A 15,170-nucleotide genomic window follows, 5' to 3' on the forward strand; every position below is an offset into this window, starting at 1 on the left:
TAATTTTGATTTTATTATGGAGGCTGTTTTTTCATTTTAAATTGAGTACATTATAAAAGCTGGCAGGGTTAAAATTTTGTTGAAATGTATGTCATAAAACAAAAACCAGATGACAAGGAATGTATGAGGATTCAGAAGGCTTATTTTTGAACTACAGGCTGTAAAAATTAATCAGCCTAAGCAGGCTGAAGCTATTACCTTTCTATTAAATGCTGTGTTAGAACTCACCCCACAGGTTTTCAGAACAACAGCTCAAATTTCTGCCCTTCAATTCTAAGCTTAACACTTCACATTTTAAAAGGGCCCTCAAGTCTGGCTAAAATACATTCCTACTCTATCACCTAACTCCCTTGAACCTTCTGTGGAACCCTATCTTGGAGTCCCAGGCACCAAGCACTTTCCTACTGCTGGTGCTGGGAAGCTGGAGCACAGTTCATCACTGCTGGGAAAAATCTGGCGTGGCTAAGCACGAGATAGCACAAGGCAAATGGACAGACAGATGGACTATAAATTAAACAACTCTGTACACAGGTTGATTTCACAGCTTAACATAAAACTTCATTTTCAATACAAAGTGACCTAAATATCTCCAATCTTTTAGCATTTCAAAAGTAAAAGGTGCCCAAGAAAAGAAAAAAAGCAAACATTAGATGTGTGTGTGCTTGTGTTAATTTGCTTTACTGAGTTCTCTCGAGCCACTTGCGAACAGGCTCCCTTTGACACGTGGCAGCATTCCAGCTGACAGCGAGGAGCAGGAGTCTATCCCCAAGGTGACTTTCACTGGTTTAGTATGACAGGTATTTGGCTTGCAGAGAGATTATAAAGTTGAAATGATGTATTATCTGCTACATCTTCTGTGCAGTGAATGTTATGTAGGGACTTAGCATAGTACTAGGAGAATAACAGTTTGGGGAAAATTACTCGGAGATATCTCATTTTGAAAAGGCAGATGTTCTCTATTTAAAATATGTCAAATATTAAATTCTATTATGCCTGCTTCCTGTTTCACTGCTACAGGCACCTACAGACATGCAGGGAAAAGCACAGGAAAACTGTCAGTGCTTCCATGTTAAGGCTATTTACTTAATACACCATTGAAGAGAATAACCTCTATAAATTATGGCTTTGAAACAGCAGGGGAATGGGGAATAAAGGAACAGCAGCATACAGGAACATTCACGTTTACAGCTTTTGCTATGCTTCATTTCACGAGGAGGAATTTTAGATGCATCACTCTCCAGCAAGCTAAAGATTCATACAATTTGGAGAAAATAAATGACAATTTCCTTCTGAAGAATCCAAGAACGCATATTAAATGGCATGATGATGACTAATCGCCAAATAAACTACCAAGCAAAGAAAGCATACATTTGGAAAACATCTCTGGTCTCTTTGGCTCTTAAAAAGCACAACATGTTGTTTACTCTGTCAGAGGAAGGATCTTTGCAAGACCAATATGATGAAGACTGTGACTGGCACTGTCCAGCCTGTCCTCTAGTTACAGAGGTAAAGATCAGTTCTGAGTGCTTCCTTGAAGAAGCCTAGAGCGAGCACAGCAATGTAGAGCATAAACCCCTTTACTGGTATGTTGCGCTAACCTCCTTGACTTAACTGATCACACAAAGTCAAAAAGAACAACCAAGAACCAACCCACCCCTCTGACATTTAATGACAGTGCCCTCATTAAGCAGCAGATAAGATATTACTGAAAATAGATACAAGGATTCCCACCTTAGGCAATGTTCCTCCTGTATAAGGATAAGAAGGACATGCACACTAAGGCAATGCAGGATTGATGGAGTTTGGCTTTTATGGGTTTGTGTTTTCTTTTTTCTAAATCTGTGAGGGAAGAGGCAGAGACACAGAACAGCAGTTCCTGGGCCCAGTGAAGATCCTTGCTGCTGCACAGAGCATACCCAGATGTGCATTTGTGTCTCTCATCCCAGAGAAATGTCTTTTTTTCACCATTCTACTCTGAGCAGCAAGACTGGAGATATGCCCCTGCACAAAAATACCAGGAAACTTAATTTTCTCTGTAAGGCTCTCGCATATAATAGTATGACCTATAAAAGCACCATGATGACACCTATTAGAAGTGATAGTAAGTCGAAGCCAATTAACTCCAGGACACTTAACTGATGCCACTAAATCCTCGTGACAACAGTTCATTCTCACATTCTCTATAAAAACAAAACACAATTTAAGGACCACTGTGATTAAAATAGAAGAAAAATAAATAAATCCTGACCTCAGATTGATATCTAGGAGCCATTAAATCTATGCTACATTATCACAGGAACAACAAGTCAAAAGGCTTCCAGAGACAAACACTGCTTCAGCCAACCCACAGCACCTATCCTGACAGTTTGGGACAAGCTAACTCTATTTGTGTTGTGACATTTCAGCAACTGGATTATGACTTCTTTTTTTTTTTACTATTATTTTTTTAAGACTTTTTTTAATTGTTTCAGCAGTGAAACACTAGGAAACTCCTGCAGACAGTATCTACCCTGAAGCAAAGGGCATTATTTGAAACAACATCAGTGCAGAGAAGACAGTGATGCACCCCACCCCCAGTCTGGACACGCTCCAGTGCCTGGAATGAGCTGCTGTGACAGGAGAAAGCCTTGCTCTTTGAAATCGAACAGTAGCTCTAGGGTTGCTGTTTTTCCAGTGTTCTTTTCCCATATGCAGATACAATGGCTATTTTAGAGCTGCCACCGTCCTTTTCTGAGGGAAGATGGAAAAAAAACAGATATACCTCACATGGAGAAAAATCACACCTTTCACGCCATGACAAACTCGCAGCTTTATCAGTGGCATGACCATTTCAGACAAACCATTTCACACGGTCCCGTTATCTAGGGCCCACCGCATGGCCTCTTCTCTATTTTTACAGTCGTAGCTATCATTTCATTCACTCACAGAGCTGCACTTAGTCTCCTAAAACTATGCACTACTAGTACCGCATACAAAAACGTATCGGTCACCACTGCATTTCATCACTTCTTTCCCATAAATAACACTTGTTGTTGCTGCCATTAGAAAGAAGACAGCATTTCTTTCAAATAAGTTGCAGATTAAGTACATGAGAAAAGCTCAAAGTAGGGGGGTGGGTGGTTGTCTAACTTTTAAGACCTTCCTCTCCTTCCAATGATGAGAAAATAGGCCAGTTATATTTATCTTCTAACTAACCACAACAAATATTAAACCAGATACTGAGCTTAGAGCAATGTGTGCAGGCCCAGTGACCTCAGGAAATGTTTCTTTACTCCAACCTGAGGATCTGATGCCCTGAACAGGTATCTTAGAGAACTGCAATTCTGGAACACCAGTAAAAGCAAACACTGATTTCTTCAGTGACCTCCATTCAACTCATTTTTACACAGAAAGCACCTGGACAGTCCTTTTTTAAATCAAGGCTGTTCAGAAGTTTTTATAAAGGGAATTGCCCTTAATCTTTCACAAGAACAAAACCTAACAAAGAGGCTCAATCTCCCAGACCCAAATGTCAGGGTGCATTACTGTTCCAGTGGTACGCAAAAGCACACGAGGCACCCATGAATACACAGCACCTTCTCAACAGACTGCAGAACAGTCTTAAAAAGGGAACAAAAAGACACCAAGACGACAGGAACACAGGCAACATGTGCCAGCCAGCAGATTCTGAGATATGGGTTGCTTGAGAACACCAAGCTTTCCCCATACACCAGGAGGAAAATCCCTTCCACAAGGTTGTTACAGAATTTAAATGCTGCAATGTTACTTAATAGGGTATTTCCAAGCACACTGTCCTCTGCTGCAGAAGTAATTTACTCCAAGCCCTACCAACTCATGTAACTCTTGTACCACCGTATGTGTTTGCAAAGCAATGCTGTGAATTGTTTCAGCAAAATTAAGTTAAACTTAAAAGAACAAAAAGTCTAGGAAGTGGTTCTAGTGTTTTTGTTTGGTTAACCTGGATAACACGTACTGCTCAGTTCAACACCCCCCCAAAAAGCCATATCAGCACAGCTGATAGAGAACAAACTGGACACAGAAGCCAAACTGAAAAAGCCCTTAACTCAGCTTTGCTGGGAAACAGAACACGCAAAATCATTGAGGATCACAACAGCATGACTGACATAACCCATGAAACTCCCTGCTATTCTCATTTTGTGGTGTGGTGCTATTTTGCCATTTTCCTCAGTGGTTATTAACCTCTCACCTTGGTTTCAGTTCTCCTTGTGGTTCCATCTTCAGAAGTGACAATAGACACATGGGAAGTGGGGGTGCCTGGGTCTTCCTCCACAGTAACTGTCTCTTCCACCATTTCTTGAGGCTCTTGCATCATTGCTATTGATGTCTGGTTACTGGGGCTTTGTTCCTAAAGAAGCAGGTGAAAAGAAAGTTAACTTCACACTCCTATCATCACAATAAAACTACTGTACTGATAACGGTTTTCTCAATAGAAAAAAAAATAAATCACATTTTACCCAATAAGTTACAGGTAGAGATTTGGAGAAAGGATCTTAACATCTGCTGCAACGCTGCTGGACAGGCTGAGCTCAGCTCAGTAAATGGGAGTCACGTGAACCATTTACCAGGGACTTCATGTTTATAAGCAACCTACTACAGACTAGCAGACTACTACTTCATATTTATACCTGCTTTAAGCTTTCTCTTTAATGCCCAGTATAGGAGTGGAATTTGTCTGCAAAATCATTCATTCTGTCCCACGGTGAACAGGACTTTTGGAGCAGTTAATCTTACACACCATTAAAGTTTATTTCCATTTGAAAAAATACACCTAGTTGCAGTCTACAGAAAGCTATAAAACATCACAATCTACTATTCAACTGACGCTTTTCTCAAACTGTCCAAAGCAATAATTAAAAAACGAAGATAGCTAGAGATTAACAGCTGAATCATGTGCAATGCCACCCTTCTGACACCTTCCCTCTGCTCAGCCCGTAAGATCTAACTGCCCATAAGCTTATTTAAAATTTATAACAGACACAGACCATAAAGAAGCACTAAACAGAAAGAAAGTGGATCAAAGGCTGGTTCTTGCAGAGACAGGGCCCAAAGAGAACGCTTCTGCTTCTCTCCAGCACCAACGTCTGAACTTCCCTTTCTCTTGTGCAATTGTGCGTCTCAGCACAGAAATCAGAGAAGCTCCCCTTTGGCAGATGAATGTATTTCAGAAGCTTCACAGCAAGTGGCCAATAAAGAACCAGCTCACATACTGGGAAATAAGACTTTTCCCCAGCATTATAAATCCTCAACCACATAAAATGAAGTGACAGACTGTTCATTTCATTATGTGCCCTGAAGGTATCAGGCTACACAGGCCTCAAAGCCAAAGCAGGGCTCTTATTTGCACATCGTGTCAAGCAGGCACACAAAGAACATCCTTTATTAAGGAATATACACACAGAGACACAATTTTTTCTCACGTAAAAGAAAAAAAAAACAGAATGACACAGGGCCCTAAACTGCAGTTAACACACTTGCCCTAAAGAAGACACTGTGGGCAAATTCAGTACATTCAGAAGACCCTTCACATCTGGGGAAAACAAAATGTTTAGGATGAAGTTGTTGCCATACAGGTGCCAAGTTTAATTACATAAAGGTTTAAATAGTTTCTACCTGCGAGCAGCTTCATCACCACAGAGCTGCAACGTTTTATTTTGCAACATGAAAAATGACACGTTATCCCACTGACAGACTTTGGATTGCCCCCTTCACAGGGCCACGTGCAAGCCCCGAAGGACAGGATCCTTCCGAGTGACTTTACACTGCTGAGCATGAACAGGCCACGGAGGTCTCATTAAGCTCCACAGGGAAAAGCATGATTTAATCCTTGCATCAGGTGTAATTTGATTTGAAACAAGCCAAGATGTCCACATTCAGTTTCCTTTATTTACAGCTATATTCTGACATTCGGGAACTTTGACTTGAGTAAAGAAGCTGCCCTCATTTTCAGATCATGACAAGAAGCCTCAGGCAATCATCTCAGTCATGCAACCTGGTCAGCCGGCACAGATAATCCACTGGACCACCAGAGGTGATGCAGAATCATAGAATCACCAGATTGGAAAAGACTCACCGGATCATTGAGTCCAACCATTCCTATCAGTCACCACTACTGCCATTTCTACTGAAACTACTCAATAACTCTAGAATCAAATCAATGAGAATAAGACTTCTAAAACTCTACGGAAAACCACACCTCCCCATCTGCAGTATTTCATCATTATGGCCAATAAGTTACAATACACACTGCATCCTTTATGGCAGGGTTCACATGCCAGATTGCATGTCTGCTCACAGCTTCAGAAGGGAAACCACCTCCTGGGACGAGTCCATTAATGCTTTCACATTTTTCTTGAAGATACTACATTCTAGCCACAACTCCCTTCTCCCCACCCTACAGTAAAACTTCCCTGTAAACAGAAGAATTTACAGCAGACGCACAACTGGTACTTGTCTTTGTGCAACCCCAGCTTTGCCAAGAGCAAAGAAATCAGCTACACAGACACTTTTTGCGTTACACCTTGTCCCTGCAAAGCCTCCTCATCATCTCCAAGACATCAAATATCCAAACTGCTTCAAGGTGGGACCCTCTCACTTCTCACACATGTATGTGCATACACACATCTCATATCATCCTCATTTCTTGTTGCATCGAGGTGACTGCACAAATTTAGATCTCTTTGTTCCCCTCTACATTCTTCAGAGACAAACTCTGCTTTGTGATAACAAACCCAGGGAGATAGAGGTGAAGAGAAATATTTTACTCCGAGCTTTTGCAAAACTTTTTCTTTATGAAGAGAAATAAAGTCTCCCTTTGTATTCAGACTGCCTGCAGGCAAAGAAACCTTTAAAGCCAGGCACTTAAACATGAGCAAATTGCAAACTAGAGCATATTGACTTTAAATGAGCACAGTGCTAGTTTTCATCCTCTGGCTGCTTCTAAAATGAAGATTTGGGGAGATAAGGTACCGATCTGCATTCCTACAAGAGAAAACTACTGTTGGCAAGAGACTGTGCTAAGGCTCATTTGCAAAGTTCCAGGTAGACTTCCCAACACAGACAACTAACCAGATGACATCTTTTTGTGTCCTCCTTATAATGGGGAGCTGCTGAGGTCAGCACACGAGCAGTGAGCAAAGAGGATAACACATCATCCACCTTGCTCCTCTTCCTGAATTACCTCAGGGAGGTGGCTCTTTGATTCCCCAAACCAGTACTTTCTCCACATTGCTAACGTGGAGTTGTCATGAACTAACATTAACATTGAACAGATGCAAAGATTTTGTTGTCTCTTTTTAGTTTCCATCATTAAAGTTTTTAGGTCAACACAAATTGCAGAAACTAGGACACATTACCCCTTTCAACCACCTTCCTGTGTGCTCAGCTTCTAAGCCAGTATTTAGGGCACTCTTTTGCTAAATGCATCTCAACACCTCAGATTCCAAACATTTCAAAGCAAAACACAAGTTGTCTGACAGAGCTGGAACACAACACCCCTAATTAATACTACCACTAGTAGTTCCCTGCCTGCCACAGGTAGGAAAACCCTCTTAAAACAACCCACATCCCTTCATTTATCTTGCTGGGGACTTCAAAGCAAAAGCAAGCAAGCTATTCCTCCTTTTCCTACCACACTGGCCAAGACCCTGTGATCCTCCCCCATATTGTCAAACAAGAGGGCGTTCCCCACCACAAGAGGGATCTGCCATTCCCCCACAACCACTGTCATCAGCTGAACATATCTAGGGAGACCTAAAGACAGCTTCTTTCCAGTCAATGGAGACTGTCAGGATCTCTGAGATTTCCTGCAGGTTGGCTCCCTGATCCCTCCAAGGATATCTCCCTTTGAAACCCTTGAGGCACAACAGCCGAACCGCAGTAACTCTGTTTGGGAGCACCAAGGGTCAGCAGCTCCCTCACGAATGCGGTGCTGAGGGGCATCCTCTGGATGGCAGGGCTTGAGCCTCAACCCCACAGTTCCTCTAAAACGGCAAGAGTTTTCTTACACTAAACACACACATTGCAAGGTGATATCCACCTCCAGAACTGCTAAGCATTACCCAAGAGATCCCACTCGAATAATAATCTCTGTTTCCTTCTAAGATGATTACAAACCAACACCAAGTTATGAGAACAGAGTCCAATCCCGTTATTGCATAGGGAGTCAGCAGTCAAGGCTTTTCTCCCTGCTTTTCTGAGTACCAAATGAATCCCAAACTGTTGATCGGTGCTTGCATCTCCAGTAAGCTTTTAAAAAGCCAAGTTATTTAAAAAGCAAAACAAGAATCAATTTATGCCCAGCCTGTAAAAGTTAAGTGCAGATGAAACAGCTAAAGACCTTGTAAAATAAGCAAGAATCATAAAATAACAGTAATTCTTGTTTTGTTAAAAAACAGAGTGATTTACCATTTAGGGCACATATCTCCTAGGGCTTATTTTGCATTAGAATACTACAGCTTCCATAATCATCACCATTTCAATTCCTAGAGTTGCATTTCCATCAAAGCAGCTATTTTATATCTTTTTTAATAAAAGAATAACCTCCCTCAGGAGGATCAGACATCCTACTTTAAAACAGTAAACAAAGTTCTTTATTGTCTGTCTGTGAAACAATTTAAAACAGTCTGCAAATAATATAAAATTGCAGGAGATTATTACTTCCACTAAAACGGTCCCTCTTCAAAACCACTGAAAACACATACACCGAATCATCGCTCTCCCAGAGATACCCTTTGTTCAGCAGATTGCAATGCAGGCTATTCAGCCCACTGCTGACTCTAGGCTAATGTCAGATACCAAATTTGAAAGATTTTGCAAAGCACAAAGGCTGGATTTGACACCAGTGGACACACTTGTCCTCAGCCGACCCCAGCACAGAAAAGGCTCAAGTGTATCAACCCCAGTGAAACACATTACAAGCCTGGGCATAATTAATGGCATTGGACAACAATGCTAATTGAATTAAATGTGGATTCTTTCTCCTCCTCCTACTCTTTGTTTAAATTACTTATTAAAAGCTTCAATCTCTGAGAAGTATGAGGTTATTTTTAAGCACAAAGCAGGCAAACATCGGTTCTGTCAGAGCCAAGTCTCAGGCTTATGTTGTGTCCCACTGGTCTCCTTCCAGCTGCACTTCCAGCTCACTCATCTCCACAAGCCATTATTTGCTAACGGCATGGGGAGGAGAGAGGAAGACAAAAAAGGCAAGTCTGCAGGAACACATCAATCCAAAGAGTCTATCTGGAGATCTGCATCAGATTGGTATCCTAATAAGACATCAAAAGGAAATCGCTAGCAGAGCCTGCTGAACTCATTGTATTTGTGGCAGATTTTGCTCCAGTAAAAGACCTAGCTCCCCAGCAACTGAGGACTCTCAAATTTGATTAGTATCACATCCTCCCGCCTTGCCAGAGACACCTTTCTTCTATCACAGCCTGATGATCCCTGCTGTGCTCTCTGTCCTGAGATATCTCCAGAGAGCTTTGTGTGCACCTCTGTAGTGCAACAGGTGGAATCCAAGCTCAGCAGCACATGCACATCACTGAGCCTGCACTACTACAAGGTAGGGCACCTTCCAAAAGGACACGGAGCCCTTATTTGCCAGGATGGCCACACGCTACATTCATCCAGTTCAAAACAGGCTGCCCAGGGAGGTGGTTGGGATACCTTCCCTGGAGGTGTTTAAGGCATGGGTGGATGAGGTGCTGAGGGACATGGTTTAGTGATTGATGGGAATGGTTGGACTCGATGATCCAGTGGGTCTCTTCCAATCTGGTGATTCTATGAAAAAACACAGCAAGGTCCACGTCTTTAGCATCAAACAGAGATGCTCACTCCCACCTATCCAACCTCTTCACAAACAGAGAAATGCTGCTAGGATGAAACAGTGACACAATGAGGCAAAATGGAAAGCACAAGAACCAGCCAATACCAAAACCCAGCCAGTGTGTGACGCTGGAAGGAGAGTCTGCAAGATAGACAATGATTTTGTGATGGGAATGCATTAAGTCTACTTTGCTGCAGATAAACTGATCACCATTTAGAAAGTCTACAGCTCTCCAAGTGCTGTGTGAAACAAAATGTGGGGTTTATAAATATGTATCCGCATACACACAATGAACTCGGCTCACTTCAACATGAAAACAAACACATTGACCTCTGCCAAGCTTCAAGCTCTCTGTTCGAGCTCTCACACAAGCTTTACCCTAAGGCTGGTCAGTTCAGAACAGAAGGAAAACGTCAGTCCTAACTGAAAGCAGGCTGTCCTGGCATGGGGTACCAGAATGAACTCAGCCACACACCACAATGCACTAACTGTTTCCTGAACACTTACACATTTCCTTTGTCCTTTAGAATCACACACGACAGGCAACTAACAAATAACGCCAAAAGCATTTAAAGCACCAAGGTTAAAAAGGAACATTTCACCAACTGAAAAAAAAACCTCCACTACAAAAGTTTTTTAAAGCCACAAAGAGCAGCTTTTCTTGCGAGCAAGCATGGTAATTCACCATGTGAAGGCATCGCACCTCTTGGGGAAAGCCAGAGGCGGAGGTGAAGGGGAAAGAATCAAACCCCAGACAAGGCCAGAAGAAATGTGCATCCCTCAAGTAGTGCAAGACACACTGAGGTTCTGTTCAGCCACGCGGTAACTGCCCATCAACAGGGAAACCTACAGTGCCTGCCCAACGGTCAACAAAGGGCTTTTATGCTGTTTTAAACAATCTGAAGTGTCTCAGTTAATGGAAGACCGGGCAATTGGCCCTCAACTATTTCTAATTGACTGGAATGATGGATGAAGCTAAAGGGAAAGCTGACCCACTGAACTTTTCCATACAAAGCTAGAAAACTGAAGGAGATTGTAAACAGTTTATAAGAACGAGAAGTGGGAGAGGCAAAATCCCAGAGGCTTTCCTGCTCTCAACCAGCTGTTAAGTTGTTTCATACGAAGGAAAACAAAGAACTTCAACTCAGAGCAACAACAAAAAATACAGAGGAAGGCCTAAATGAATAGGGTATTTTTCGCATGCTCTCCTCCCCTTTCTCCAGTAGCTACTTAGCTTTGCCATGCAAGCTGGTCCTTTGAATCAGAAAGGGCAATTTGTCACTTTGACAAGCACGACGTCTCTCAGGGCTCTGTACTGCATTGCCTTTCTTTTCAGGTTGACTGGGTGTTAACCAAAGATGTCAAGACATTACATCTCAGTCAACTGCAACAGATGTGATCATATATACTTAAAACCTATGTGTTAATACGTCCCACTATGCTTAAGGTAATGCTCAGCAAACCACGCATGCCCACCAGTAGCTTGGGCACTGCAAACTGGCAGCACTGCTGCAATGTCCCAAAGCAATTTGTGGACCTAGAGAGCTCCTAGGAGGGAAAAGGGGGGACAGGGAACTTGCAGGCAGGGAATGCATGTAGAACAGGCTCAAATTCACAGCACCTATCTTGAGGCAGTACAGCAATGTGTCTGAATGCACAAAAACATAATTCTTCCTCTTCAGTCAAAAAGAAGAATAGGAACTTGAAAGAACAGTTCACATCTCACACAGACTAAATCATCTCCTTAGACACATCCAGCTCTTGCATTCGGCAGAGAAATGAAATGACACCAAGCACTTAAAGGAAGCATTAAAGGTAGGGGGTGAATACAGGACACAGAACTTCCATGAAAAGTCTATGGTTGAACCCAGAACTGGGTGAAGGTATAACACTTCATCATTCAGCCCCTTAGTCATAAGCTCTTTTTCTCCCCCACTGGTTCAATGAGATTAAATAGTAAAACAGAAGCATAAACCATTATTTTTAATATGACCCTGACAAAGGGGAAAAAAAACAACCAACCAAACACCCAGTACAGGCAGTGTCAGGGTTCGCCCCATTTCTCTTTGCTGTCAACAGCATGGCAAGGGTTTATCTGGACAGTCAGCCCACCAGGAAACCATATTGAGCAAGCAGGAAACAACTGTTTCTTACCAAGATTTGTACAGAGTTCACTGTGATTTGCCAAACTACTTTCCAAAGACAAACACAATGCAAATCCGCATGCCTAATCTCTGACCAAACCCAGAACAGATCCAACTTGCTTCCTCTCCAAGTCTTTCAGATGAAGTAACCAAGGCTAAATTAAGGAGATTTAAAAGGGATGAGGTTACATTACGGACTACAATTTTCCAGCAAGCTTTTTCCTTCATTTCCACCTGCTGCCTCTACAATGCTGGCATTAAGGCTGGTCTGGGACGACTCATTTGTACATTCCTTTCTGTGAGACAGGCATTCAGCTTTCATTTCTGCTTGGCCTCACAAAGTTTGGGTCATTAAACTGATGCATGTATTACAGATATCAAGTCCACAAATGGACATGCACATAGGAGTCAGAAGTACAAGTTAGGTCCTTCATCTAAAACAAAATAAAAGAACCACCAGTTTGGCAGAGTACAGCAGAGAGTTTCTTTACGCAGTCTGTGCGTCCCAGACTATCCCAGCCACTTCAACACATCCTCACTGCATTAAAACAAAATCTGCCAGACCCAGCCTGTCAGTTTGAAGCTAAAAAAAGGCATGTACGCCTACTTGCACTGCTACAAAACTACCTTTGAGAATTGTTTTTCAACATTAAGACAGATGTAAACCATCTCCGCATTCTCTGAATTATGACCAACACTGGAACATGATTTGGATGTCCCTAACAGCCGTATCAGATCAGTGGTAAATTTAACTAATCTCCTCAGCCACCCACAAGCTTGCCTGCAGATCTGGAGTACGCAATAAAAAACACTTGTGACAAAGCACACAGCCACAACACAAAAAAAAAAAGAAAGGAAAAAAAAAAGAAAAAAGCTTTTATAATCTTGAGGGAGACAGAACAAACAGATCACTGATGAATTTTTAAGGCTGCATTCCAAGAAAGCAGTTCCTTAAATAAATTATTTGTCATTCTAGGGAATACAAAGCGATTGACAATAAATCTAATCACCCGCCTCACAAGGAACGTGCTTGCCAATGTCCCCCACTAGCAAGCACCAAAGCAGGTTTGCTTGGCACTGAGACAGCAGGACCGTTTCAGCCCAAATAGCTCCTCAGGGATCACCCACCCTAAATCACATTCTACTTCTTCCCCCTGCCCCTCGCTCCCTTCCCTTCCAGCCCACGCCAAAAGGCACAGCCAAACACAACATCACAGGGAACGTGTGAGGAGCCCCTAACAGGTCGGGCTCGCCACGCTGCGTAACCCCGGAGTGCAAGAATGTGGCAGCAGGGACGAAACCGTGCGGGGGGTCTCTGGATGACTCCAAGCCCATTTGAACACCAAGAGACAAGCAGGCCAACAAAGCCAGAGGTTGCTCCATCTGCTGTAAATCTTCCAAATGGAAGAGATTCCAGCAGAAAGACAGTTTTCCCAAGCGCCATGCAGTCACTGTGTTATTTCAGCTACCCAAGAGAGTTCACCAATGGCTTTTTTTTCCAGTAGTCCATTTATTTCACACATTCTCTGTGTATTTTGTAAGACTGAGCTTACAACTGCTGCTTGTCTGTGCACAGACCTCACACGGACTGGAAAGACAGCAGGTAGGCTTTCTAAGGCAACATTAAAATAGCAATAAACAGTGGAAAGAGGAGGGGAAAAAAGGATGAAAGAGAACACTTGGATATTAGGGAAAATGTTAAGAATGTTTCATCATCTCTATTTGGCTTCCACATAGGACAACCAGTTCAGCTCTCCTGTTTGCAGCTGGGGAAGGACGTGGACACACTGCAGTGGGCTCGGAGCACGGCTAGCAGAACAGCCAAAGAGAAGGATCTGGAGGGGCTCTCATCCAGCCCTAAGGCCCAAGCTGTTCATCTCAAAAGACAAGGTCAAGGGGTGATCTGATTACAGTTTAAGTGCCTAAAGGTGTAATGGAAAGTTAGAGAACCTTTCAGCCTCACAAAAGGTTTAACCAGTCCCAATGTCAGGAACCTGAGGGCTGACAAAACACGCATTTTTTGTAGCTACTTGTCCACAGATAAATAGATATCCTCACTAGTAAAACAGCTCTCAATTTCTTAGTTAAAAGCATTAGGCTTTTTTTCATTTCACATCACCTGTGACGAAGTGTTCCATACGCCTGCTGGAAATACGCATCTTTTCTATGACCACTCCTACTAGTACTGTGTGTACAGTAGGAGGGATTAAAACCTTTGGGATTAAAACCTTTGAGTTGTAAAATTCAATCACATCTGCCAACTACTCAATTATTTACGTAGTATCTTTTTAATTATTATTTCTGATGTGCTTTTGTTTGACACTTCACAATGGAATTCAAATATGATAAAGATTAAGAGAAGGTGCAGACCCGAGCCAGCAATTGAAGTAACCCTCGAATGGGTTCTCAGAAGACTTTTCAGAGAGCCATTTCTCAATTAAACACACACAGATAACAACAAGAGATCATACAGGATGAAATTAAGGGCTTGGTACTAGCAGGCATCAGTTGAAAAGCTAGATTCACTCTCCAAATGCTGTACTTCCCCACAGTGGGCAAGACAAAGCTGCAAGACCGCGGTTCCAACCCAGGCACAGGGCAGCTGTGTTTCACTCCCACTCCTTGATACGGTGTTTCGCCAGGAAAGGGAATCTCAAATTGTTCCAGAGGAGCCCTGCCAAGCTGAGGCGGCAAACAGGATACAGTGTGTTAGTAAACCTCTAGCCAGCTTGCTCATATCCCAGCCAGGACTCTTCAAAGCACCTAATTCCCTGCGTGCATACTGGTAGCATCAACTACCGCGCTTTCATGCAAACCAGCCTCCAGTGTTCGCCTCCCTGCTATTTAGAATTGGGCAGGATAGGCCATTTTCATCTTTTCAGGCAGAAGATAAGGCATCCAGGTAACCAGCCTTGTTTTCTCTCCTTTATACAAAAAGAACAACTTCCATTAATACCCACCTCCGCTACTAAAATTTTGGCAGAAATTACCTGGATCCTACTTATTCTTACAAGTACAACACAGGAATAAAGATTTCTGTGAAGCATTAGCAGTCTTTGTATCCTCTATACACACAGCTGTCTTTCTCAGAGTTCCAATCAAGTTATGTTTTTCCTCCACCTCACCAGAAAGAACCAAGCAATAAACCCACCCACCTTCCTTCAGACAGTTGGACAGACTCC

General features: G+C 42.6%; 1 protein-coding gene across 10 annotated transcripts in view; it reads right to left on the minus strand.

The window, feature by feature from the left end:
* ARVCF (ARVCF delta catenin family member) overlaps positions 1-15,170 on the minus strand; it is a 258,529-nt gene that overhangs the window by 85,753 nt on the left and 157,606 nt on the right. For 9 of the 10 annotated variants that reach the window (XM_069871075.1, XM_069871076.1, XM_069871071.1 and 6 more), the window contains one exon: positions 4,208-4,366. In XM_069871075.1, the coding sequence (XP_069727176.1) occupies positions 4,208-4,366 (159 nt within the window). Of the gene's footprint in view, positions 1-4,207; positions 4,367-12,383; positions 12,423-15,170 lie in introns of all 10 variants that reach the window. The other variant, XM_069871078.1, reaches the window with a different exon arrangement.

Source organism: Phaenicophaeus curvirostris, chromosome 17 (genome assembly GCF_032191515.1).
Source record: "Phaenicophaeus curvirostris isolate KB17595 chromosome 17, BPBGC_Pcur_1.0, whole genome shotgun sequence".
Lineage (NCBI taxonomy): Eukaryota > Metazoa > Chordata > Aves > Cuculiformes > Cuculidae > Phaenicophaeus > Phaenicophaeus curvirostris.